This window comes from Protopterus annectens, chromosome 12.part0, assembly GCF_019279795.1.
Source record: "Protopterus annectens isolate FY-2018-M chromosome 12.part0, PAN1.0, whole genome shotgun sequence".
In the NCBI taxonomy this organism is placed as follows: Eukaryota; Metazoa; Chordata; order Ceratodontiformes; family Protopteridae; genus Protopterus; species Protopterus annectens.
The window spans coordinates 576,543,335-576,570,370 of record NC_056746.1 but is presented as its reverse complement, the minus strand read 5'-3'; the positions used below and the strand labels follow the sequence as shown (position 1 = coordinate 576,570,370).

Here is a 27,036-nt window from a genome sequence, read left to right as displayed (position 1 = left end):
TCCCTCTGGTGCAGCACCTACAGCCACTATGGACTGGTGGTTAGCCATGTCCTCAGTGGCAGTTGGGGGTCTCCTCAGTGAGCAAGGGAGAAACTGTCTTGTCAGTCCTAGGAGAGAGAACAGGGAAGACTTTGCTGTTTTGTCAAAATGTTCTTCCTATACCAGGGGAAGCTGCTGCTGCCATTTATAAGTAACACTGTTGGTCCCAGTTTTCCTGTCAAAAAGAAATATAGAAAACTATCTACTCCTTTTCAGTTTTTCTTATACAGGAGTAGTTTACTGGGTATGGCTTAGGGTTTAATTCAGGCTACTGATCCTTCTTGTAAAGTAGTCTGTGGTAGAAAGAAAGAGGGATGCCTCCTTTCCTGAAGAGATTCAAGATTCTGAGTCTGGAAATGAGCATGAAGGGACAAATACAGAGTATTCTCCGCAGAATTCTGGTTCAGACTCAAAGGAGATCTCAGTTTCCGATTCTTCCTGTGAGTATTCCTCTTTCTCTGAGACTATCTCTAGAATGTGCCAGCATTTTCACTTGGAGAACAGATGTTTCTCAGTCCCTCAGAACCGTATATGAGCGGTTACAGAATGAATTTCCAGAACCTGCCTCTATTCCTCCAGTTTTTATCCAAGTTGGAGGATGTGTATTTTAATGCCTTCAATTTTCCTGACAGCTAGCTGCTCCTAAAAAAACAGATAAAATGCATAAAGTTCAGTCTTTTAAGTTTTTGTACACTCTTCCAAATCCTGATTCAGCAGCTATAGCTTTAATTAATCCTTCTGCTGCTAAACACTTAGTTAATTCCAGTCCCATTCTTTCTGATAAGTATGGGGGGAAAGTGTATACTTCTTCAATTTTGATTTTCAGAAGTTTGAATTATCAGGCTCATATGTTAAGGTTTATTGTGACTAATTATGACAATATGAGGAATGTTTATCTGCAGTTTCTTGTGAGGAAAAAATCTGCTTTATTTAATTTCTTCTGTTCAAATCACTACTCATTGTATACAGTGTGTGACTGTGTTGATACTTCTTCCATGGCTTTGGCCACTGGTGCTCTTTTGAGGTGGTTTGCGTGGATGCATTATCAGAACCTCCTAGATTTTGTTAAAATGAGATTTTAATTCTTGTTTGTATAGAGATTTAGTTTTTGGCCTCTCTGCTGCAGAGGTGATCAAAATGTGTGATGAATGGGGTAAGCTGATACAGGGAGTTTAAGATTTTTCAGCCCTCCTTTTCCAAGTTTTTAGGGGATTCTTTAACTGCTCATCCGATTTTGGTAAAAAAAAAAAAAAAAAGTCTCAATGAAATACAGGTAAACAGACCTTTAAGAAGAAATGGCCAGTGGGTTTCAAGAAGAATTCTGAAAATTCCCAACACCAAGGACAGGTGATAAGTTATAATGACACTTTAAAAGATTTTGTTCCCCCTCCCACCCTGACAGCCCCTCTTTTCTTCCAGAAAGTCTAAATCTCCATTTTTCGCTTTGGCAACAGATGATCCTGAAGATCATTCAGCAAAGTTACAGATGGCAGTGGGAGGAAATTCGTCCTTTCCAGGAGTAATTCCTCATCCTCCTAACTAGCGTCTTTGGTTTCCAGTTGTCCTTCATCACATTCCATCCCAGGGAGTGATAGGACCTATTCCTCCTTCAAGGATGGGGTAGGAATTTTATTCAAGGATGTCTTTAGTGCCAAAGAAAGAATTAATTGAGATCAGTTTTGGATCTTTCTATCCTAAACAAACTCACCAGCTTGAACATAAACCCCTACGTCACAAGTTGGGTTGCCAACTGGCTCATGGACAGAACTCACATGGTAAGAGTTGTGGGAACTAGGTCTGACTCTAAACCGGTTACAAGTGGCGTTCCCCAGGGCTCAGTCCTAGGACCCCTCCTGTTCGGCATATACTTCTCAGAGGTACAGGCAAGCACAGGAGGACTATGGCTGACCAAGTTTGCAGACAACTTCATAGCTTCATAGCTTCATAGGTTAGTACTAAGCTAACTGCCCTTGCGAGCCATTGTAAGCCTAGCAAATTATCCCTTGCGAGACTCAAACCCTGCACCTTGTGTTTGTAAGGCAAACACCTTAACCATTAGGCCACCCTCCCAAATTAGGGGCTATAATTGACTCTCCAGCTGACACATACATCCTCCAAAAGGGTCTCACTGAGACAGATACCTGGTGTCAAAACCATGGCCTCAAGCTAAATGCCAAAAATGCATAGTCATCCCCTTTGGAAAAAAACAAAGTACCCACAAATTACCACATACATGGTAGCCCCCTAAATAAGGAAGATGAAATAAGGGATCTGGGGACCCAGGTAGATAGTAATCTCTCCTTTGATAATCACATTGTCAAAGTAGTTAGAAAATCTTTATATGTGGCCCACCTAATCACAAAAGGGTTTGTATCCAGATCAGAAGAGGTCATTGTGCCCCTCTACGCATCACTCATCAGACCCATCATAGAGTACAATGCCCCATTTGGGATGTACCTTACAAGACATCTTCAACAGCTGGAAAGACCACAGAAGTACCTCACCAAGAGGATAACTGGCCTCAAACAGATGCCCTATGCAGCTCAACTGAAGAAACTCAAGCTGTACTCTGTTGCATACCGCCTTCTCAGAGGTAATCTCTGCCTGACCTACAAGGCCATGTCCAACCCAGAATTGATGGACATGCTCCACCTAAAGAAAACCATATCCCCTTGAGCCACACGCTCTAGGGATCTAAACCTCACCACAACAATAAATAGGATGTGCTGGAGGGATAGATTCCTGTCCCAGAGACTTCCCATGCTCTGGAACAAGATTCCAATCTACATTAGGCAGAGCTCCTCATTAACACTCTTCAAGAGAAACCTTGACGAGTGGATGGAAAACAGGACGTTTACCCCGGGGACCACTTCAGTGGCTGTGCTGGACATAGGCACAGGGAACTAATCTAAGGAGAAATCCAACACATACCGGCTAGGCTTATAAATGCCTTTGGGCAGATAGCCTAGTACTTACCTATGAACCTGTTTGTGATATTGCACGAATTCAAAGTTATGTCACTTCACAACCTGTTACCTCTTCTTTCTCATTCAAGTTTCCTTTTAACAATAGCTTTAAAAGATGCTTATCACATCCCTATTCATCCAGTCTTCAGGATTTTCTTAAGGTTCTATTTGCCTGGATCACATTATCAGTTCTCTGCTATACCCTTTGGACTGTCCACTGCAACAAGATTATCAACTGTGTCTAGCTCTAGTTATAGGTCATTACAGGCTAGAGAGTATCCACATTTTTCCATATTTAGATAACTTGCTTCTCTTTGCAGAGTCTTTTTCTGAGTGTCAGGAATCTTTCTGTTCTGTGAAAAATCACTTATAGAAACTAACCTTCACCACTGGATGAGAAATTGCAAATTCATCCCTGGGCTGGCCCCCATGTCTCATATAGACAAAGGCTGACAGTAAACATTACCTAACTAAAATATCCCTTCCACATAACTTTTTAGCAGCCTCTTAACTAACATACCCCGTCACTATTTAAGATGCACATGTTACAAGGGGATGCATTTGGGTTGGGTTGAAGTGCATGGCTAGGCTTATATAGGCCCTAGTGGTCATTAACCTAGTATATACCTATGAACATATAAACCACTGTCCTGTTTTTATTATGCAAGTGCAAATGTCTGACATATAATATGACTCAATGCTGCACTAACCAGCATAGCCATTGGATAACACTGCACGTATCATTTTGTTTTGTTTTGTGTGAGACCACACTGCCATTTTGTACATGTCAAGGCCCATGGAGGTGCAGTAGTTGTTGCCTCTTTACCTTGCACTGCCATGTATTGTGCACAACACTGTGTGCAGGTATGTGGTGAGGCCGCTGCTGGCATCTGAGTCACTGCAGGTAGACACTGAGGTGGTTCATTGTGGGTCATGCTGCTGCACAGTTGTAGGGTTATAAAAATACTGCTTGGCCCTGCTTGCTTCTGGTTGATCATGTTATGTAGGATGACACTTACATCTGGCATGCTGTAGCTGGTGCACGCTGCAGTGATCCCCAAGACACGTTCAGCAACATTTATAGTTTGAGAATGACAATGTTGTACAGCTGTTCTGGCATCCCTTGAGTGTTTCATACAGGTATCATCAGCCTGTGTGCATAAACTGCAGTACATTAACCCCAACTCACTTTCTCCTCCTATCTTTAATTTTCTTTATGTCTTATGTATATGGTATATGGCTGTGGATATGTAGGTGCACCTCTGTTCCAGGGACTTACCTACTTGTTGGCGATCTGTGATGCCTTCATGTAGGAAGCAAGTGATATGGTATACTATACGTGGGAATTATGGGGTTTGCCCGGGTGCTACCTGCATACATTTATTAGCTCCTGCATGTCCCCTACTACTTGGTAGTTGACTGAATGGTATCCGTTCCTCTTACTGTCAGTGGGGTAAGGTGGGGCCTTTATTTCCTCATAGCTGCAATTTATGGCTCCAAACAGTTTGGGGAAGGTAAGTGATATCATAGAAAGAATACATGATGGTGAGTCTTTCTCTTGTACTGGGAAAGCAAATGTGTTGATCATATGTGGAAGCAATGTATTTGAGGAATGTCCTAAATATTCTTCAAGTTGTTGCTTGCAAAATATCTAGGATATCCACAATTTGTATGATAAGTAGTTCATGTACCTTGGTCTGTGGACCATTCATGTCTGTCATTATCCATGTAATGTTTCTGTTAACATGTATCCATTCATGGACCTGTAAGTGTGTCAGCTGATGTGAGGTTATCCTCTGCCTGTAATGTTTTCCAGTGCACGTGCAGCCATATCACGCACAGGGGTGATCACTATCAATGATAAGCAAATGCTGTGTGCCTTGTTCTACCGTTTTTTGGCATGCAGTTTGCCTTTATGATTAAATGCCACAGCAGCTTGTGCCATTTCACATCTGAAACCAATGAATCACATTTTGCTTTCCCCTAGCCTTATGTTTTACTAGCCTTATATGATTCTATAAAATGCTACTTATCTGTGCCCTCTTATTTTTGGAGCAAGAAAGTGCTGCATGCTTTCACTGATGTCTATGAATGCCCCTTTAGTAAGATGGTCAGCAGTGAAATGTATTTATTAATCTCAGAAACTTGTATTATTCAAATGCATATCTTCCCATATTTGTTTTAATATAAATTCCACCTGTCAGAATTTTCTCAACTACATACGCAGCTAATAAAATTAATTTGGTCACCTAAGTCAGTTTTTATTAGCTGTAATAGATTATCCACTTATAAATTACCAGGTCTTAATTATGGGACCTCTGTCTTTGTTTGCTTTTAGCCAGGCCAGGAACAGTTCTTTAGCAGGTAAAAATACATCCAAGTAAAGCACTTGGGTTCCGGGTTGGTTTAATACTTGCATAAAATAAAAACAAAAAATATTATATCTTTGTGATTACCAATCTTAAATAAGACTATATTTACCAAGCATAAACTGCAAAACATATTGATTGATCTAATTGCAACCATTAGTAATCTAATCAACCTCTTGAACTTAGTAATGTTTTTCCTTTATTTTAGCCTGTTGCTGTTAATCCTATTGTATTATTTGTCAGTCATTAAGCTAATGAGCATTACTTTTCACTTCTGAAATTTGTATTGCATATGACTTTTATAAAGGATTTTGAATAAGCAAAAAAAGTTGTGATAGGTAAGGTTGCAGAGGGGAATATACTACCACTCTTAACATTATATGGCCCAGTCTTAAATCAATGTTTTCCATATATTCCCTGCAGAGAATAAGATGTATTCAGTGGTTTATTCACATGTGGATGAGGTGAAATTCCCTGAGTGTCAGTTGCCCAAAAGCACAACACACTGAGGAACACAGCAACTATCGCTGTTTTATATAATAAAGTACTGCCGGTGCACACTTAGAAATTGCACCAGCAATTATTCCTTTGCTTGGGGTGATTTCTGCCATCTTAGAGTTGGTGTGGCCATGATGTTTGCCCTCCACACACACACACATACATACACACACTGGGGGAACAAGGGCTTGCCTCTTGCAGAACAAACTTGCAGTTCCTGTTTTCACTTTCAGGCACTAGTTTATGGCATATTTGTCTCTTGGCATTTGTTAAAGCAAACATTAGTATTGTAAAAATTGTCATGAAATTCATGCAGTTTGGGCCAGAATTGGTCAATCATTTGAGAATGGTAACATATTTTCACTAAATCTTTCTACACTTAGTACATGATTCACCATGATGATTAATGCTTCATTCAAGAAACACTTATTTTTAGCTTCCATCTTATTGTACTTCTTGTGCTGTAGAGGAAGCTAATATAGTGTACAATTATCTGGACATGCAACTCTGTGTAAAATATTTGGAAATTTGTTAAATTGGCATAATTCATTATAATGTAATTTGGCATTTTGGACCGCCTTGATTGTAATTCCACTAATAACAATTTATTTGTTTTAATAACCGTAACTTCATTAATTAAATTCTATATTACTACTCATTAGACCAATTTGAAAGCAGTAACAGGTGTGAATGTTTTCGTTTAGTGTGACTAAATGGTTGAGGGCACATACATTTACAAATAAACTTGAGACACTCTCTTACAAATGGAAAGTTTACTTAAGTTATACTAATACATTATATGAAGCTGTTTATTTAGTCTATTTGTAGGTATTAAATCTCCTGTTTGCACTTGCTAATGAACTCTTATTGATAGCACAACTGTCATTTCCTACAGTAAAATATATGGTAGTTTATTTTCTATTTTGGGGGTTTGTGTACTAGTTTTGTATTCACTTGATGTAGAGGTTTGTATGGGTATACAGTTATAAGTTGTCTTTTGGCTTTTCCCGGTTAGGGGTCGCCACGGCGGAACTCCGGTCCGCTAATGATTGGCAGTAGATTTTTACGTGCAGAGATGCCGGCCCTGACGCACAACCTTCAATGAAGGTACGCCCATTCATGCACGTCTCCACACAGAAGACGCTCTTAACTGAGAATCGAACAGGACAACGTGTTACTGGGAGGCAACAACGCTACCGCACCACCACCACCACAGATATGGGTATAAATTCCTTGTTCCTCACATTATTATCGTCTTTGTGCAATGTTCAACATTTACTACATTTTACGCTGAAAATTAATAAAATATTAATAAAAGGCAGTACTGTTCCATGCCTTTTGTCTTGGTATGTAGCTTCATCTTTCACTTTGACTAATTCTGTGTGTACTCTAGCTGTGAACACGTTGATTAAGTTAGAGTCATGAATGTAGATGGTTGCTGCAGGTGTACAATATTGTCTGATACCTTTAAAAGGGTTAGGATACTAATGAATATACATCAGTGTTTGTTACCAGAAGACTATGAATTCAGTTTTCACAGCAGGTGTTTGGATTCATTTTCCAGTTCTGACATAGCAGTTCTGCCTAATAGGAAGTGCTACACTCCTGAGTGTGCTATAATTTGGATGAGATGTTAAAAAGAGGTCCTATCTGCCCCAGATGGTGGTAGATTAGGTGGATGTTAAAGATTCTGTGGCAATTAATCAAAGAGAGTATGGATAATGTTATTAATAGTGGTGGCTTTACTATTTATTCTGAGTTATGGAGCCATTCTTTCATTGCTAAAAAATAATAATTGGGAATATCCCAAATCTCCTAGTCAAATTTCCCCTAGTAATTATGGGTCATACTTTGAGTCTCCCTTAAAAATATGTTGCATGCCTAGTGGGACTAACTGGGTCAAAAATAAGTAAATTAAATAAAATAAGTAAATAATAAGGATAGCAAAGCTTGGACCTTTTTAGGAAAGGCTTAAGCAGATATGAAAATGCTGAGCACTTAAATTAATGTTGACTGGCATATTGTTTTATATGTGATCATGCAAAAGTATTGCCATTCAACATTAATTCTAAATGTGGTTATGCAAAAGCAGAAGGATTGTTGTGTCTTTCGGCTTATCCCGGTTAGGGGTCGCCACAGCGGAACTCCGGTCCGCTAATGTTTGGTAGTGAATTTTTACGTGCCGAGTTACCAGCCCTGACGCACAACCTTCAACGAAGGCACGCCCATTCACGCATGCCTCCACACAGAAGACGCTCTAGCTGAGAGTCGACAATGCTACCGCAGCACCACTATAAATATGTTGTATTTAGATGAATATTAAAAATACTCTTTTAAGCTAAACATTGATTTTGTGTGTAATGTTCATTCTGATTTTATACAGTGAGCAAGAGGACAACATTAAAACAAATTACAAAGCAGTCCATATCTGGTGTTCTCTCCAGTGCAGCTCTGGCGGTTTGTGGTAAATGCATCCTGAGCCTTTTGACGCCATAAAATTTTATCCTCATTGTTCACTTGTTCGTGCCTCTAGAACTATAAGCATTTACTAAAGAAATGTCAGTGGGAGACTGTTCAGCACAAGTAATCTTTACATTTATTAGAGTCTAGGTCTTAATCTGAATTTTATAAGTCTCAATAACACAGTACGTACTACTTTTTGTAATGTTTTGTAAGCAGCTTATAATATCTTGTTAACCTTTCATAGGTTCATAGGTTCATACTAGGCTATCTGCCCAAGGGCATTTATAAGCCTAGCCCAGAGTTTTGTGGCTTCATACCCTTTGAATTAGAAGGAGACCGTGTGACATATATTATGTCTGCAGCATTTTGTTCATCCATCTATGATTTTTTTATGAGTCGAAGCACTTCTGTGTTGTATGGTGTTAAAATATTTAGAAGAATGTAAAAGTAATGAGCAACTTTTAATCTTTCTCTACTTGCACTAGCCAGAAGTCAGGAATTCATTTGCGTTGCCCGTCTTGTCAGCTTTAAGGTGAGGTCATTAGATTGTACATCACATAGTTTTAAAATTATTAATGTGAATTCACAACCCCCTTTTCCTCACTTTTGCATATGAGGTTGAGTGTCAGTCCTCTAGGGACGAGGTTTACACCACTGGGTGGGTAGCCCTGCTGCTGCTGCTGTTCTTCCACATGGTACAGTACAATTCAACATTATTTACCATGATTTTTAAGAAAAAATCCTTAATACAGTTTGTAAGGAATCTTCACTGTGAGCACCTCTCATTGTCTTAGTACAAAAAATCTGAACAAAGCAAAAAATAATGGGGGTGGGGGGACGGGCGGGCAAAAGCCTAACAATAGGGACAGATTTTAAATATTTCATCTGAGGTTGTCAATCTTCACGTCGTCCTTGACTGTGGGCTCGATTCTGAGCTTCGGAACCAACTTGACATTTATTTCAGTTCATGCCTTCCAAAACTCTCGAGCTAGGCTCTACCCATGATGCTCCTCTATAAATTACCCCAGATCTTATTTGCCGCTTCATTGTGTCAGATGTGTCTGATATATCTCTCGAGCTTTGTCTGTATTTACTGTACGTTTTTCTATATTTCTGTCATTTTTTTTATATAGTTTTCCGTTGTCTTTCTTCACTGTTTCTACCCGCTCCTCTATCTAACTTTTAGTGCGGGTGTGAGTCTTTTACCTCTTTGTTCCTTTCAACCATTAGGTAGTCCTTTTTGTATCATTGTTGGTACCCTCTCTCCTTTACTTTACGGTATTTCTTATTACCATTGCTGGTAATTTCTTCCGTTTTCCCTCCTTTCTATCTAAAAAAAAAAGAAAGAAGAAAGAGAACCCTTTATTGAGTTCTCCCTCTCCTTTCCTCTGTGTGTGTGTGTGTGTGTGTGTGTGTGTGTGTGTGTGTGTGTGTGTGTGTGTGTGTGTGTGTGTGTGTGTGTGTGTGTGTGTGTGTGTGTGTGCTAGGCCTTTTTTCTCTAGCATGCCTGACAAGACTTCTAAGGGCACCTGACTTCAAGAGGTGCCAAAAGTGCAAAAAAAATGCCCAGTTCTGATGGGCATGTATTCTGCGTTTATTGCCTTGGTGCGGTCCACATCCAGGAGGACTGCACAATTTGTCATGGTTTCTTCTCCAGGACTTTGACTGAATGGAGAAACAAATTAATCTTAAAAGGACTTTTGAAAGATGAATTTGAAGAGGCCATATCTGCTCCGAGAACAGAAGCCAGTTCCTTATCCTCTTCTTTGTCCTCTTCCAAGCCAAAAAAAAGAGACCTCATTCGGTTCCGAGAAGCTCCTCAGAACCACCCAAGAAACAGAGCAAACAACCTATGGTGTCAACATCTTCCTCGGCACTAATAGGCATGGACAATTCCACCTCTACAAAAGTTTCAAAACAGGCATCTGGAGCTTTGATACCAGTGGCTTTATCAATGCTGAAGCAGTCTACTTTCAAATCTGTACCAAGGACCACATATTCGCCCCCAGTGGATCTCTTTGCTGATAGGCTGCCCAGTCCTTTCTTGGAACCGAGACCACCCAGATCTACCTCTGTTTTATTCCATTTGGTCCACTAAGAGTCTTTCGGAATCAGACATTATAAGACTGGTCGATCAGCTCCTGATGGTGAGAGGATTGTGTCCATCTTCATTTCCAAGCCAACTTGACACCGGACCCGGTCCTTCTTTGACACCATCACAGACTCTGGAACCGAGGATCGCCTTGAGCTCTTCCAGTTTGTCGGAACCGGAGACCTCCCTGGGTCGGGGGCTTCATTTCTTGTTCCGAGGGACACAGGGTTCGGCGTCAATTCTTTCAGAGCCGTCCATGCCCCTCTATGCCTCGGCATTCATAAACTCGACCCAGCCTTCTGCATTGGAGGTGGCCTCCTCAGTGTGGGGTAGGACCATGGTTCCAAAGGAGTCAATTTCGGTTCCAGGCTCCAATCCCTCTACAGGGGGGGGGCAGCCTTTCAGGTCATGGAGAAGGCTTTGTCCATTGTGGACACACAGTCCTTGCCACCCCTGTCTGGCCAAGTATAATCCCTATCAGCTTGACCGGAGTTACCTCCAGCCTCATCCCTGGGACAGGGGGCACAAAAGCCTTAGGAGCAACCTACCTTGGTGGTTTCCTCTTCGGATACTTCTCTGAACCATCCCACTGAGGATGTACCTGTGAAGAAAAAGTGCAAGAGGAAGCACTTGGACTCCTCTGAAGAGTCTTTCACTGAGGTTGCCAATTTCGATGAAGGGGAAGGATCCCCTAAGTCACCACTGATGATGTTTCCTTTGGGGACAGTCTAGAAATCCTGAAACAGAGGGGTAGCTCTACCTCTATTCAGCCTTTCTCAGAGGAATCTGTTTACCTGAAGGCTATGGTTCAAAAAGTCCCAAGGGCCTTTCTAGGACTCACACGACAAAGACTTCTCTTGGGGCAGAGGGGGAGGTAACAATGGAAGACACTTTTCCAGAGTTAGAAGTGGCCCACAGAACCAGGAGTCCAGAGATTCTTTCTCTGGTAATGCCTACCAGCGCTCCTGAACGGAGGCCTGATTGCCTTCCTCTGGAGGCATTCTGGGGTGATTATCCCTGCACTAATCTTCCTGGCTACAAATGACTATGGACATATGGGTGCAGGGGATCATTTCCAGAGGTTACATCATTCCCCTTGCAACCAATCCGAAAACACAAAAAATACTTCAGACATTCTACCGAGTCACAGGGAGGCAGTAGTTGTAAAGATTCAAAAACTGCTTGACAAAAGAATCATCCAAGAAGTACCCCCCAGACCAGAAAGGATCCGGATTTTACTCAAGATTATTTTTAGTGCCTAAAAAGATAGGACTAGAGACCCATTTTTGATCTCAGCCAGTTCAACAAGTCAGTTCAACAAACCAGTTCTGGATGGTCTCGCTACAGTTAATACTTCCGTTCTTGGTAAAAGACGATTGGATGTACTCTGTAGATCTTCAGGATGCATATTATCACATAAAAATGAACAAACGCTCCAGAAGATTTCTTTGCTTCCAGCTGGGAGCCAGTCACTATCAGTTCAGAGCACTGCCCTTTGGTCTCACTACAGCCCCCAGGCTATTTACCAAATGCATGGCAGTGGTAGCAGCTCATCTGAGACTGCTGGGGGTTTCAAGTTTTTCCATTTCTTGATGACTGGCTCCTTACCACTACCACCAGGCATCAGCTCGTAAGGCCAAGAGATTATACCCTTCATCTTTGCACTACCTTAGGCATCACAGTAAATTACAAAAAGTCACATCTAGAACCCACTCAACAGCTGGAATTTATCGGAAGCCTGTTAAACATGGTCACAGGATTAGCATCACTCCATTAGAAAGATTCATAAAAATCAAATCACAAGTATTATTCAGAACAGAAATGTTCCAGTGAAACTCATCCTGCAGGCGCTAGGGTTGATGGTGGCCTCTTTTATTACCTTAGTTCTCTTGGCCAGATATCACATGTGGATTCTTCAATGACTTCTGGCCTCCCAATGGTCATTACTGATTCAACCGATGGCCCACCACATTTTGATCACCAATCACTGCAAACAAGACCTGTCTTGGTGGCTCCATTCCAACAAGATCCTTTTGGGCCTCCCATTTCTCCTTCCACAGCCCCTAGCCATAGTGACCACAGATAGTTTCCAGATAGGGTGGGGGGCATTATCTGGGAAGGACAGTCCCAAGGTACTTGGTCCCAAATGGAGGCTAATTTGCACATCAGTGTTCTAGAGATGAGGGTGGTGCTGTTCGCGCTGCAAGCATTTCAAGACGCCCTCCCCTTGGGAACAGTGGCAATTCAGATGGACAACGTTGATAGTCTGGTATATCAGCAAACAAGGGAGAACAAAATCTTATCTGCTTTGTCGGGAAGCTCTCAGAGTTTGGTAATGTGCGATTTCTTCCAACCGCTTTCTAACAGCAATGCACATTCTGGGGAACTGCAGTGTGATAGCAGACAAACTGAGCAGAACCATCCTGATGCTTCACGAGTGGTCTCTCAATCTGACAGTGGTGGAAAAGATTTTCTGGCACTGGGGCCAACTTCGCTGCAACCTTTATGCACCTCCCGAACAATAATTGCAGCAGTTACTTTGCCCTAATCCCACCTCCGGGGGAGTCACCCAGAGATTCTCTTCCCCACAATTGTCCCCCTGGTATTCTGTATGTCTTTCCTCCGACTCCTATGATATGTCAATTTCTGAAGAAAGCCAAGAGGATGAAGAACATAATTATCTTCATTGCCCTGTTCTGGCCTCGACATGTATAGTTTCCCTTCATTTGGCCTCCTCTACTTCAGAAACATTGGATCTGAAGTAGGAGATTCATTTGTCTGCAACCTGTGGGTTATGGATCCGATATCGGATCCGAACCGGCATGGTTTTACCAGCTATGGATCCAAGCTCTCAGCTCCTCCCCTCACCCATAATGCCCTGCTCTACCCTTATGACCTCAGATCTCGTTTGCCGCGCATGGTGACCAGATTGTTTTTCCAGCTCTCCAGCTAAGTGATAGTTTCAGTGTTTAAATTGTAAAATTTAAATAATTTTTTGGTTTATTTGTGTGAAAGTGTAGGTTCCCCTTTTTGTATCTTTACTTTTTTTTAGAGTTTAATCTAAATTTTATATCCCTCCTCGCTGGTTGTGTGTGTTGGGCCTGTGAGTGATTTTTTGTTTTTTAGTTACTTACCTTAGTTTAGTAACTGTTATTTTTAGCTTGGGATGTCTGAGCAGCCCAAGGCTATTTCGTGTGGCATAAGCTTTCCCCAGCTGATGGCCACACTGGGGTTGAACACCTCACATCTGGATGTTCCATTTGTGCAGGGTTCAACCCCAGAAGGAGCTTGTTTTGGCGGGCCTTTTGCCGCCGGACTCGGCTCCGACCCCTCTCCGCTCCCCTCCTCCTCCTGGGACTCAACCTCCCGCCCAGGTTCGGAGGAGAGGATGCTAGAAAGAGACCGGAGGAGAAGCACCATAAGCGGCGAGACCTCTGTTTCGGCCCCGGCTCCACGTCGGCTGGATCTCCTCCTCCTCGGCTCCGGTCTCCAGTGTGTTTTCACGGGACCTGAGGAGGAGGAGACCAGACCGAGGCTATCGAGGAGGCATTCAAGGCCTACCTCGGTAGCCTAGATCAACGGATGCTGATCTGGACCGGATGATGAGAAGGTTCATCCAGGCCCAGATGCAGATGGGAGTGCCCTCTGGGGAGCTCGACCCCTTTTCGCCGATTGCTCCTTCTCCGACCCGCTACCGGGTTCGGGGATCAGTGCTCGGAGCGCTGTCGTCCCTTCGGATCTCGGAAAGCAGCACTTCGCGCTCGCCCGATCCAGGGAGCCGATTGTCGGATCCTTTGGTGCCTTTGATGTAGTGGAGAGGGCCCTGTTGAGGGTCTCGGACCCTGGCACTTGTTTGGCTCCGTCCCGCTCCCTCTGCACTGGGTCAGGCTTACACCATCCGGCCCTTGGGACAGCCCGCTTCTGTGCCCCAAGCTGTTCCCTTGGAACAGAGTTGCTGCTTCGGAGTCCTCTGACAGCCCCCAGAGGATGTTCCTCGCAAGCATTAAGGAGGCACATTGACTCCCGAGTCTCTCACGGAAGACACGGATTTGGAGGAAGGGAAGGCTCCCCACGGTCACCCCGAGGATGTCTCATTTGGAGACATCATGGAAATGTCAAGGGGTGGTCTGCCCCCAAGTCTTCCTCGGACGAGTCCGTGTTCTTGGAGGCATTTGAAGCGGGCCCGTCTACCTCTTGGGTGTCCTCCTGCCGACCCCCTGGTGGACCTCATTACCACCAGGGCGTGGAAGGAACCGGACACCATGGAGCCAATCCCGAAGAGGCCAGACAGGATCCTCAGCCCACCGTCTGACCGTGCCCATTGGAGTAAGGGGCCTCCGGTAGATGCCATGTTGACGGCGGCAGCCACCAAGAGGGAACTGGCTCAGGAGAGCCCCTCAGTCCATCCCCCGAGCAAGGAGTCTCGGATGATGGACCGCTTGGGGAAGCGGATGTTTAGTTCAGCGACCTGTACTACCTGGCACCGTTATTAGGATGCAGCGCGATCTCATTAAAGAATACGCTGCATCTCCCCCAGAGTCCATGTCGGAGGAGGACAAAGTACTGCACTCCACCCGCATGGCCACTCTTAGATCAGTTTCCAATACCTCTATGCGGCTACTCTCCCATGCTACGGAAGGCGCCGCTAGAGCCGCAGGGGCAGGTCTAGTCACTAGACGTCAGGCCTGGCTCCGTGCGATTTCTCAGAGCCCTTCAAAGCATCATTTCCTTTGATGGTTCTGCCCTCTTTGGCAAACCGTTCGCGACACTTTGACCCAGGCGAGAAGGACGGGAAGATGCTGTCTGCCATCGAATCCGCCTCTGCACCCCAGAGGCCCTATTCTAGGAACCAAAAGGGTCAGAAGAAGATGTGGTTCCGGAAGTCGCAGCAATCTCAGCCTGCTCCGGACAACCAGTCCTTCCGTGGCAGAGGAGGACAGGGAGAACGCCCTAGAGGCAGAGGGGCTCCCAGGAACCGGGTCCAGAGAACCTTTCTCTGAGCGGCCGCGCAGCAACCCTGAGGGTTGCCCGGCTGCTCCCTCTGGAGGCAGTAGGGCGTTGAGCACCTAGCGGCATGGGAGTCCATAACATCAGACCGCTGGGTTCTCCAGATCATATCCAGAGGATACCACATCCCATTTTGTCACCCACCAAAATTGAAGTCCCTCCCAGACGTTCCACCCGGTCAAAGGGAGGCCACTTTGGCAGAAATTGGCCATCTGCTAAAGAAAAGAGCCATCCAGCCCGTCCCCCCAGACCAGATCGGATCAGGGTTCTACTCCAGGTTCTTCTTAGTGCCAAAAAAGACGGGGGATCTAAGACCAATTTTAGACCTTTCTCTCTTGAACCTGGCAGTTCCCAAGGAGAAGTTCCAAATGGTCACTCTGCATTCTATTCTCCCCCTTCTGGGAGAAAATCACTGGATGTGCTCCATAGACCTCGATGCGTACTACCACATTCTGATGGACAGGCGCTCCAGGAGGTTTCTCCGCTTCCGGCTGGGAGCCAGTCACTACCAATTCCGGGTCCTTCCCTTTGGTCTCACCACAGCCCCCAGGGTGTTCACCAAAGTACTAGCAGTGGTAGCGGCCCACCTGAGGCTTCAGGGGGTGCAGGTCTTTCCCTACCTGGACGACTGGCTCCTTACACCAACAAGGCATCTAGTACTATTGGAGACTCCTTTCTCCATCTTGCTCCCAGTCTGGGCATCACTATAAATACAAAAAAATCCAACCTAGCACCCTCACAGTTCATAGATTTTATAGGGGCCAGGTTAGACACAAGGAGTTTAAAAGCCTTCCTCACTGCGGACAGAGTTCAAAATCTGCAGCTCCAGGTGCGGGCCATTCTCCACTCAAATCCAGTACGGGAGTTGGTCCTGAGGGCTCTAGGGTCCATGGCGTCTGCTATAGCACTTCTTCCTCTCGCCAGACTCAATATGCATCCTCCAGTGGACTCTCTTAGTACAGTGGTCTTACCTTGCTCTTCCTATGCATCATCCCATTGCGATCAGCAAGGCTTGCAAGCGGTCCCTCCTGTGGTGGCTTCCCCAGATCTCCACAGAGGCCGCCCATTTTGTCTTCTCGCCACGGTGACCACGGACGCCTCCGCCTCGGGCATTTGCAGGCGGACCGTCCAAGGCACGTGGAACGATTCAGAGACCTTACTGCATATCAACGTCCTAGAGATGAGAGCGGTGCTCTTAGTGTTGCTAGCACTTCAAGACTTTCTTCCCTTGGGAACAATTGCGATTCAATCGGACAACATGTCTGTTGTCTGGTATATCAACAAGCAGGGAGGAACCAGGTCTTACCCTCTTTGTCGAGAAGCCATGAGGGTTTGGGAATGGGCAATCTCCACCAACCGCTTTCTCATAGCAACGCACATTCCGGGTCGGTCCAACATCCTGGCGGACAAGCTCAGTCGCACCATTCTGACCCCTTACGAGTGGTCTCTCAATACTCAAGTAGCGGAACGCATATTCGCACGGTGGGGAACTCCTTCTTGCGATCTTTTTGCCTCTCCCTCAAACACCAAGTGCGACAGTTTTTTCGCTCTGATACCTCCTCCAGGAGGTTCTCCAAGAGACTGCTTGGCCACCCGGTCTTCTCTATGCTTAGTCCCACTTGCCTCTGATGCTCCAAGTTCTTCAGAAAGCGTCTCGGGTGGGGTGCAGAATGATTCTCATTGCTCCGTTTTGGCCTCGACAGATCTGGTTCCCCTTCCTAAGGTCTCACTCGGTGAATCCTCCTTGGATTCTAGATCCCATCCGGATCTGATAGCTCATCCATCCTGCCTATCTCCTCCGAACCTGGACAACCTGAAGCTGACCGCTTGGCTGCTCCAGTTTCACTCTTGATCAGGACTCCCGTATTTCGTCCCTGTTAAGGCGATCCTGGTGGCAGCTCATAAACCATCCACTAGGAAAATCTACCGTAGCAAGTGGAAACGGTTTTCTTTGTGGGCGGGCGTAAGGCCTGAATCCTTCACTGCTCCTCTCCGTTGGTGCTTGATTTCTTGACCACTCTTTTAACGATGGTGCTAGCAGTTCCACGGTCAAAGTACAACTTGCAGCAATTTCACATTATCACATTGGTCATGACTCTAATCCACTCATGTCAGCCAAGTTGTGTAAAATTTTCCTTAAAGGTACTTTCCTTCTCAGGCCCCTGTAAAGCAAGCGGTTCCTCCTGGGACCTTTCTTTAGTTCTCCAGGCTTTGACCGCTCCCTTCGAACCGGCTACGGTAGATCTCAAATTCTTGTCGTTCAAGACTGCCCTTTTAGTAGCCATTACTTCGGCCAAGAGAGTTTCAGAGCTCCAAGCATTATCAGCTAAACCTCCTTACTTGGTCTTTCATCCGGACTGTGTTTACCTCAGGACCAACCCGTCTTTTCTTCCTAAAGTAGCTTCTGAAGCAAACATTAATCAATCCATTAACCTCCCTGTTTTCTTCCCTAAATATGAAAACAAAAGTGAATATAAGCTTCACTCCTTAGATGTTCACAGGCAACTTAGATTTTATCTAAACAGGACGGCTGGTCATAGGCAATCCGACCAGTTGTTCATTTTAAATTTAATTTGGGCAAGCCAATTTCTAAAGTCTCTCTGTCTCGTTGGATTTCACAATGTATCTTGTTGGCTTATCAAGCTTCAGGAAGGCCCGCACCGGAGAGTGTACACGCTCATTCAACCCGGTCAGTTTCTACCTCGGCAGCCTTTAAGGCTAGGATTCCTCTAGATGATATTTGTGCAGCAGCCACATGGGCTTCATCTCATACTTTTATTTCCCACTATAAGTTGGATCTTGCATCTAGGGGTAGAGCATCATTTGGCTCCACGGTGCTCCGGAATATCCTTCCATGATGGCCGCCCAAGATTCAGGTAGCTGGGGACACTGTCCCACAGGTTGCAGACAAATGAATCTCCTACTTCAGATTTAGAAGTTATGTACTCACCATAACGTTCCATCTGAGTAGGTGTATTCATTTGTCTGCAACCATCCCGCCTATCCCCTGGCCTTTCAGTTTCCTGCATATGGTGTGTTACCCTTTTCAGGGTGTTTTTTTGCTGTTGGCAAACTCGATCTGAGGTCATAAGGGTAGAGCAGGGCATTATGGGTGAGGGGAGGAGCTGAGAGCTTGGATCCATAGCTGGTAAAACCATGCCGGTTCGGATCCGATATCGGATCCATAACCCACAGGTTGCAGACAAATGAATACACCTACTCAGATGGAACGTTATGGTGAGTACATAACTTCTAAATTCTTGACCCAGCTCCAGATCTGCTATCTCATCCAGAAGGAATGGTTCATCCAAATCTCCAGCATCTCAAGCTTACTGCATGGCTTTTCCAATTCCCAGGATTGCCAGGCTTTCTTCTCTTACATCACCAGGTTGATAGATCATTCTAGCTCATCACAAGCCTTCAACTAGAAAACTGTACCATAGTAAATCGGAAAAATTTGCTAGATGGGCTCTTGACAGTAATATAGACCCTTACACAGCTCCTGCGGATAAAGTTTTAGAATTTCTGACTTGTCTTTATCAGTCTGGCTCTTCAGCTTCCACTATTAGAGTACATCTAGCTGCAATGTCCAACTTCCATATTGGTTTTGATGGGTCTTCACTGATTTCTCATAAACTGTGCAAGGCCTTTTTGAAAGGAACCCTTATGCTAAGCCCCCATTAAAGAACCCAGCGCTCAATGGGATTTACCCTTGGTACTACAGTGTCCCACCTTATCCCCATTTGAACCTTCGGCTACTTGTGACTTAAAATTTTTGACCTGGAAAACTGTGTTTTTGATAGCTATCACTTCACCCTGAAGAGTATCAGAAATTCAACCTTTGTCCTATAAGCTTCCCTATTTAATATTTCACAGGGACAGGGTTTCTCTTAAAACTAATCCCTCTTTTTGCTGAAAATTGTTTCAGAATCTAATATCAATCAAACTTTACATCTACCAGTCTTTTTCCCTAATTACTCCAGTAAGGGAGAGTACTGTCTGCACTTATTAGACATCCACAGACCATTATGTTTTCACCTTCACAGAACTAAAGATGATATGAAATCAGAACGACTGTTTGTTGCATTTTCCTCACTTTCTCTAGGTAACCCAGTTTCTAAGGTTACTATAGCTAGTTTTAGGGATTGCATTACGTTTGTTTATATTTCAAAGGGACTTTAAACACCAAGTCATGTGAAAGCTCATTCAACAAGAGCTGTAGCAGCTTTTGCAGTTTTTCATGCCAGAGCTACTTTAGACGACACTTGTACAGCAGCTGCACGGGCATCTCCTCATGCCTGTATTACTCATTACAAACTGGACCAGGTCTCTAGGGGACGTGCATCATTTGGTTCAATATTGCTCCAGAATAATCTTCCATAAGATCTCCCGTGATTCAGGTGGCTAGGGAATCTGTTCCACAGTCAAGGATGACATGAAGATTGAAAACATCAGAAAAGAAGTTATGTCTTATCATAACGTTCCATCTCTGTTGTCGATCTTCACTAATCCTTAACACTCCCCCTCCTTCCCCCTGCTTAAGACTGTTAGTGGAACGAATATCCCTAAAGACTTGCTTTGTAATACGGAATCAGATATGGTCTCCTATTTATTGTTTTTGTCTGTCACTATTATGGGCAAACTTGATCTGAGGTAATTTACAGAGGAGCATCTTGGATAGAGCCTAGCTCGAGAATTTTGGAAGACGCGAGCTGAAATAAACGGCCAAGTCTGTTCCGAGGCTCAGAACCTAGCCCACAGTTAAGGAAGGATTAGTGAATATCAACAACACAAATGGAACATTATGGTAAGACATAACTTCTTTTTTTGTAAACTAATAACAGGCAAAACTAGATACCGATAGGAGCCTCAAGAATGATCCTAGAGAAATGCCTAGAGGTGTTTGAAGGCATTTCTACTCAGTTTGGTTCAATTCTAAAGGAGTGACATCCAGTGATTGTTTCAGGCTTGATATATTGATTGTTCTTGATGGAGAAGATGCCTGCTTGCATTTTTAAACTGCACAGATAGGGTTGTGATCACTCAAATGGCTACTTTTTGTGTGCTGCTACAAAGTGATTTGGATGTTTTGCAAGAATTTGCTCTTCAGCATTAGCAGAGTCAGATTTCTTATCAACTGTATTAGGTTTGATAATTAGTCGTGAGAATCCCAGTATGTGACACACAGTGGTTGCGATACTGGCAAATTGAGTTGTAGTTTCACTGATATTTAATTAAATGACATTAGCAAAGATAGTTGTATTCTGTCATATGATGGTGTTGTCCTTTGGACATAAAAAGATTACATGAGAAATTGCAAAACAGGCAGATAGGACCATGGCACAACAGCATACCCTGAGTATATTGTTCTAGAAATATTACACTTGTAGACCAGCACTGATGGAACAGATTTATCTAGTGTTTATCTGAAGGGCACAGATATGTGCATAATGTGTTTGCATGCAAATGAGCCATGCTAAACAGTCAGTCATTCAGCATTACTGATAGTCAAGAGTAAAAACAAATGATCCAGACTATAAGACTTCTGGAATGTTTGATTTCTGCTAGCTTGGTATTGTAACTGAAGTCTAAATAGTGTGAAGTATAGAATTTGGAAAGTTAAGAGTCCTGTTGTATCTGTTATGGTCATAGCAAAGCACAGACAACACAGTAATTCTGTTTATTCTGCAAATGCTTTAGAAGGTGATATTACATTCTTTGTTTATGAAATTGTTTTGCTTATTGCAGCTCTGAAACACTGTACATCCAAGCTTCAAGACTTTTCTGATCTGGTCCATATTGAGACTTTTGGATTTCGAGGGGAGGCTCTAAGCTCACTTTGTGCACTAAGGTAGGCTTCTTATTACAGATCCATTTTTTTCAGGTAGTCTAGCATTGTTTTGTAAGACATTGGTGGGAGATGACCAGTCTACTGTTTCTTAGAGATCAACAACTCTCTGACCATTACTGTTAGGCAATAGAATTGCAACGATTGTGTGTTTTTATTTTATACATAACTCTTCTCCATTTTGAGGTAAGGTGTGCCATTCCTGCTTCCAGGGATTTCGACAGTAAGGTGTATATGTTGTAACAGTTAAGATAACCTTGACTTGAATGTTGTTGTCATTTTAAGTTTTACTAAATAACTTTTTTTACTGCAATGCCATGTTTTCTATTGCAGCTTATTCAACTGATGATTTGCCCTAAACGGCATAGAGAACACCTGATTTCCTGCCACTTGTGAGTGTAGCTCAAGCACTCGATTAAGTAATTTTGTATGTAGGCATTGGTACCAGATTTCAACTTCAGATGAGATTTCCGAATGTAGGATCAGTTAATCTTTTTAATGTGTATTTTTTCAGTTTCAGTTTTTCTCAAAATTTATGAAAAAGTATATTCTAGCTTGTTGGTGTAGACGGAGCAGGCCTGTCTGGGTTTGATCAGTAGACCTAGAACTAGAAAGCCAGGAAGGAGGGAAGGATTAAGCAACTATAGCAACTGCCCTCTTTCTGGTGGTGTGGGGAGGGGTAGTATATATGGATGGGGGTTAAAAGTGTGGCAGGTCACTAAATTGAAATCCAGAGGATGTTGCAACAAAATAGGTTGCAGGGGTAAAATTCAGCAGGTATCTGCAGTGGAGTCTCAGTTTGCACATCACTCGTATTCATTGCAGTTTTGGGACGAGGGGAAAGAGTATTGGTTAACTTGGTTAATGAAAATTCAAACTCTCCACCTAGTAACTGGGAGGGTGCCCAACTGAGATGCCCCTATCTGCTCTCCCTCTGACACTGTGGATTACCTGTTACGGGACTCTAGGCCAGGTGAGAAAGTCAGTGTTTGGGAATGTAGATAAGGGAAGCCACTAATAACTACTGTTTGTGGTACATATTTATTTTATTTCTTTTTATTTTATTTTAACATTTGTTTACCAGGAAAACATTAGTGATGTTTAGCTGCTGAGGAAAAAAACAGAAATGGAATGTGCTGTGAGAAAGTAGTTCACATACTCTACTAAAAAGAACTGTTAAAACTAGATGTGTGAGGAATAGGCTTACTAATTAGTAGTAAAGGTTGTGGTACAGGTTAGCCAAGGCTTATCGCCCCTATTAAAGGCTCACCGTGCCAGATTTTCCTTCCCTCATTTCCTTTTCTTCGTTTTAAAAAATTCTCTTTAGACTCCTACTCTGTGTATTAAATACCTATATTTGTATTTAAACTGTCATTACAGGTTTTGCAATATTGTAATGAAGTTCCTACATGGGGACCTGAAGAACAGAACAGGGAAGGAGTGGGTTACCACTAGCTTACTTTGATGTAATTCATTGTCCTTTCTCCCTATTTATGGGGTATTGATGCGTCATTACCCATTGAGGAGCAGGGTACTTGCATTGTGTGAACTAGCACAGTACCTGACAGCCTGTTGGGGTAGCTCTTGTGCAATAGGACAGTTACATAGCTTGGTTTCAAGCTTGCAGCCAATGTCCTTGTAAGCTTGCCCTGCTTCATGTATGTTTGCTGCTATCCATATTTAGCATTTTTGTGTTTTTCAAAAAAAAAAAAAAGCGAGAGAATCTGAATACCTTAACTCATTCAAGTTGTTCCACATTTTGAAAATCTCACAAGTAAAGATTTAATTCAGATACCACTATTGTAAGCAGGATTTTATGTAAATGAAATATAGGCCTTTGTACCTCTGATTCTCTTCCTATGTTTATGTTCTAGAGTATACATTTTTCTACCAATGAATTTTTATTCCCTTTCTTAACTGAGTAAAGTCTGTTTGTGAAGAACAGCAAAGCACCTTGGTATATTCTAGTATGGGTTTGACCAAACCAGACGAGTCCTGCTGTCTTTCTGAAGGCATTACAAGAATGTTATGTATTATGTAGTAAAACTTGCTGACTTGTGTATACCACATTTTAGTCAAATTTAAAATTTTCACCAGTAATGGTTCCAAGATTTCTGAGCACAGTCACCATGTTTGATATGTAGTGGCCCACTGTAAGGGGATTATGTGCTGCTCTGTGAGCCTAATGACATCACTGCTAATTTTCAGTGATTGCGTTTACTGACAAAGAACCCATTTCTGTGTGCCCGTCTCTCTTTTTAGCTTTGATTTAAATTTAACAAGGCAGTCTGTGAAACTGCTTCAGAAAAAATAGCACGTTTTGAACGAAATCATCACTAATACAACTAAGATCTTAAACATATCAACCCAAATTTAAGAAAGAATTATGCAAACGCTTAAAGCTTAAAAATAAATCCCACTGTTATAAATGCACTAGATAACAAACAGTGCTGTTCAAAACATTATGAATTATAGAACCTAAAATTTTATTAATCTAGTATTTATTTATGTAATTATGTGTGCAAGTGTATTTCATATCATTTCAATGAATCTGATGGCATAACAATTAAGTCGCAAAATTATCTACAAACTGTTATCACAGTCACCAAGCCAAATTGCAAATCATACAAAGAGCTGCACCATGTTTTGCATCTAACAGACTCCTTCTACTTAAAATGTGTATCATGTGATATATGTACTATTGTAATATTTAACCATTTGTTTCCTCAAAACATTGCATTTAACTGTGTGTAAACTCGAAAACATTTTGTATTTTGCATCATGCCTGTGTAATGGCTGAAAACTGTTCTTTGGATTAGACCATCTACACAGTTACTAATAAAATGTGTGTGTGTGTGTGTGTGTGTGTGTGTGTGTGTGTGTGTGTGTGTGTGTGAGAGAGAGAGACATTATCACAAGAATTATTTGTCATTAGTTTAAGTACTTCTACAGCTCCCTCCACCACCACACACACAGGAACGTAACTGCTCAGGGCTTGCAAGATTGCTACTGCTAGTCTTGAAAGTCATTGGTTTCTCCATCTTTTTGCATAAAATGATCTCTGTACTACTGCGTGGATTAACAGCCTGCAAAATTATTTTTCAGTATAGACAATACATAAGACTGCCACAAGGTAAGCTGCTCAAACCATCTGTGCCACGGAACCCACGGAACTTGCAGCCAGTGCTATTGCTAAAGAAAAAGGACATTTCATGTGTTAATGTACTTCAGGCTTGTTAAAGCCATTATATCTTGATATGTATGTCTTTCTTGCCCATGAAAAACTTTTTAAAACTTTCTGTGCTCCATTGTCCTGTTGAGTTACTCACATTACTTTAACAAAACTACTCACACTGCTGTTTAAACTTTCCCTTGCCTCCACTGTTACCAATTTTTTGCTTGGGCTAATTGTTCCATCTGTGAGGGGTTTCAACATTCTCCATTCTCCCTTGCTATGCCCAGGTTCACTATGCTCCCCTATCCTACCCCCAGTTGTCACTCAAGCCCTCCTTATCTACAATTACACTGAACATACCTCCTCTTCCTCATTCCTATTCTCTTCTCTTCCTACTAGCCTCACCAGTCTCTGCTACTACCTTATTATCCAGTAGCATTCACACAAACCCTTTATAATCTTATGTCACCTTCCCTGCATACTTAACTCATTTCTACTTCCTCACTTAATTTACTCTTCTCTGTTGTTCTTACTTTACAAGCAATACTTTTATTCTCCTTTTCTCCTTGTACAATATTCAGTTCTTCCTCCTCAGCAAGTCCTTGTTCAATATTACCTTTCCTTTCCCGTCATAATATTGGCAGAAAACATAATGCCCACAAACCTTTTGTTATACACATCACCCACTTAATCATTCTCCTAATACTTCCTTTAATTCACTGTATCACACCACTGTGTAGTCTACGTTTCTTCACCTTTCTCCATTTCCATAACAAGGGACTATCCTGCCTGGAATCTCTAGCAAATAATTTCTGCTCTCATCTGTTTTTCATCTTCCTCCCTTTTCCTTTTCGTTAAACAATAATCTCCAATTAGCTGCTCCATAGTCCTCTGTATCTACCATGTTATCTTTTTGCATCGTCACATCTCTACTATTCATTTCATGTCAACTTACTACCTACCATGGTACTCGCACACTTTATTCACACTCCCACATTACCAGCCACCCTACGTATATTTGGGCTAAACCCTCCTTCATGTCTGTTTCCTCAAATTTATATAATGTCCAGCCTTTTCAAATACAAAACATCTAAGCAATCAGTTCATTTTGACATAACCTGGAATAAATTCATATACTTTATTTAACTAATCCTAATCCACTGTCCACTAAAATCATTCTTTGGGGTGACATCCATCCCAACCCCAGCCTTTCGCCCTTATTCATTCCACCATCCTCTGCCCCTAAGTCCTAAATAACACCAGAACATTTTCATTACTTCCATTAACATTCATAGTATTCTAAACAAAGTTAAAGACCTACAAGCATGTTTTTTTCAATACTCGCCAAATATTACTGTCATTACCGAAACATGGCTAAAACCCCATATAAAAGATTCTGAAATTGTATCCCTTGGCTACAGTATAATTTTATGTGACAGACTACACAAAAAGGGAAAGGAGTTGCAATTGTATGTAACTGTCTAAAAGTTTCTCACACTTCAAAAATAACATATAAAACTTCCAAGATGCAGTACTTCATATCTCTGCTCTCAGTGTTCTTCTTTCGGCTTTTCCCGGTTAGGGGTCACCACAGTGGAACTCTGGTCCGCTAATGATTGGCAGTAGATTTTTACGGTGCCGAGGTGCCAGCCCAGCCCTCAATGAAGGCACGCCCATTCATGCATGTCTTTCGAACGCCACTCCACCACGGGGAGGGCATGCAGACTCCACACAGAAGGCGCTCCAGCCGAGAAACGAACGGGAGAACCTCTTGCTGTGAGGCGACAATGCTACCGCTGCACCATTGCGGCTACTCATTGTTAATAAACATAAAAAGCTTTATTTATTTGCCCTCTACATACTACCAGACAATAGTATTAGCTTATTAGAAGAAATTCTTTGATGGATAACTATAAATATTTGTATGGAAACTATATTTTTACATGATGTTAACACTGACCAGGTTATCTGTGATATTTAGCACCCCAATTACTAGTCTTAACTTGTATTGGTTCAAACAGCTGATCTGTTCCCTGACTTGACTCAACAAAGCAAATGATAAAAATTCTATCCTTGATTGGATATTTGTCTTCAACCCCAACAAATGTGCTATCTCAGGGGTACTACGCAATTCCCTTAGTAACCATCACCTTATTTAGTGACCATCACCTTATTTGCACCAGTAGAGAAATCACTCGCCAGCTAAAAAGCATCAAAACATGGTACAAAAATGTACCTGGAATCTATCTAACTTTCATCATGAGACACTTAATAATATACTAAAATTGGTCAACTGTTCTTCACTCAAAACTCTATCCCTAGACAAAGTTGTCAACCAATTCAGCAATATATTCATAAATACCCTCTTGCCCCTACTAGAAGTAAGAGTGAAAAACAAAAATAAAAACAAAAATCCAAAAAATAAACCACAGTCAAGGATAATAGAAAAAAATAGCGTACACTCGTTTATTATCCGCTTTCGTCCACAGACTTCATCAGATAAAATTCATCTCTAAAAACAAGATATATATACACCAATAATGATCAAATAATCATTAAAAAAACTTGTAATTAACTTT

General features: G+C 42.5%; 1 protein-coding gene across 1 annotated transcript in view; it reads left to right on the top strand.

The window, feature by feature from the left end:
- The window catches only part of PMS2 (PMS1 homolog 2, mismatch repair system component), a 531,246-nt gene that overhangs the window by 97,450 nt on the left and 406,760 nt on the right, over positions 1 to 27,036 (top strand). Inside the window, exon 4 of the mRNA XM_044089714.1 lies at positions 21,183 to 21,285. Coding sequence (XP_043945649.1) covers positions 21,183 to 21,285 — 103 coding nt within the window. The remainder of the gene's footprint in view (positions 1 to 21,182; positions 21,286 to 27,036) is intronic.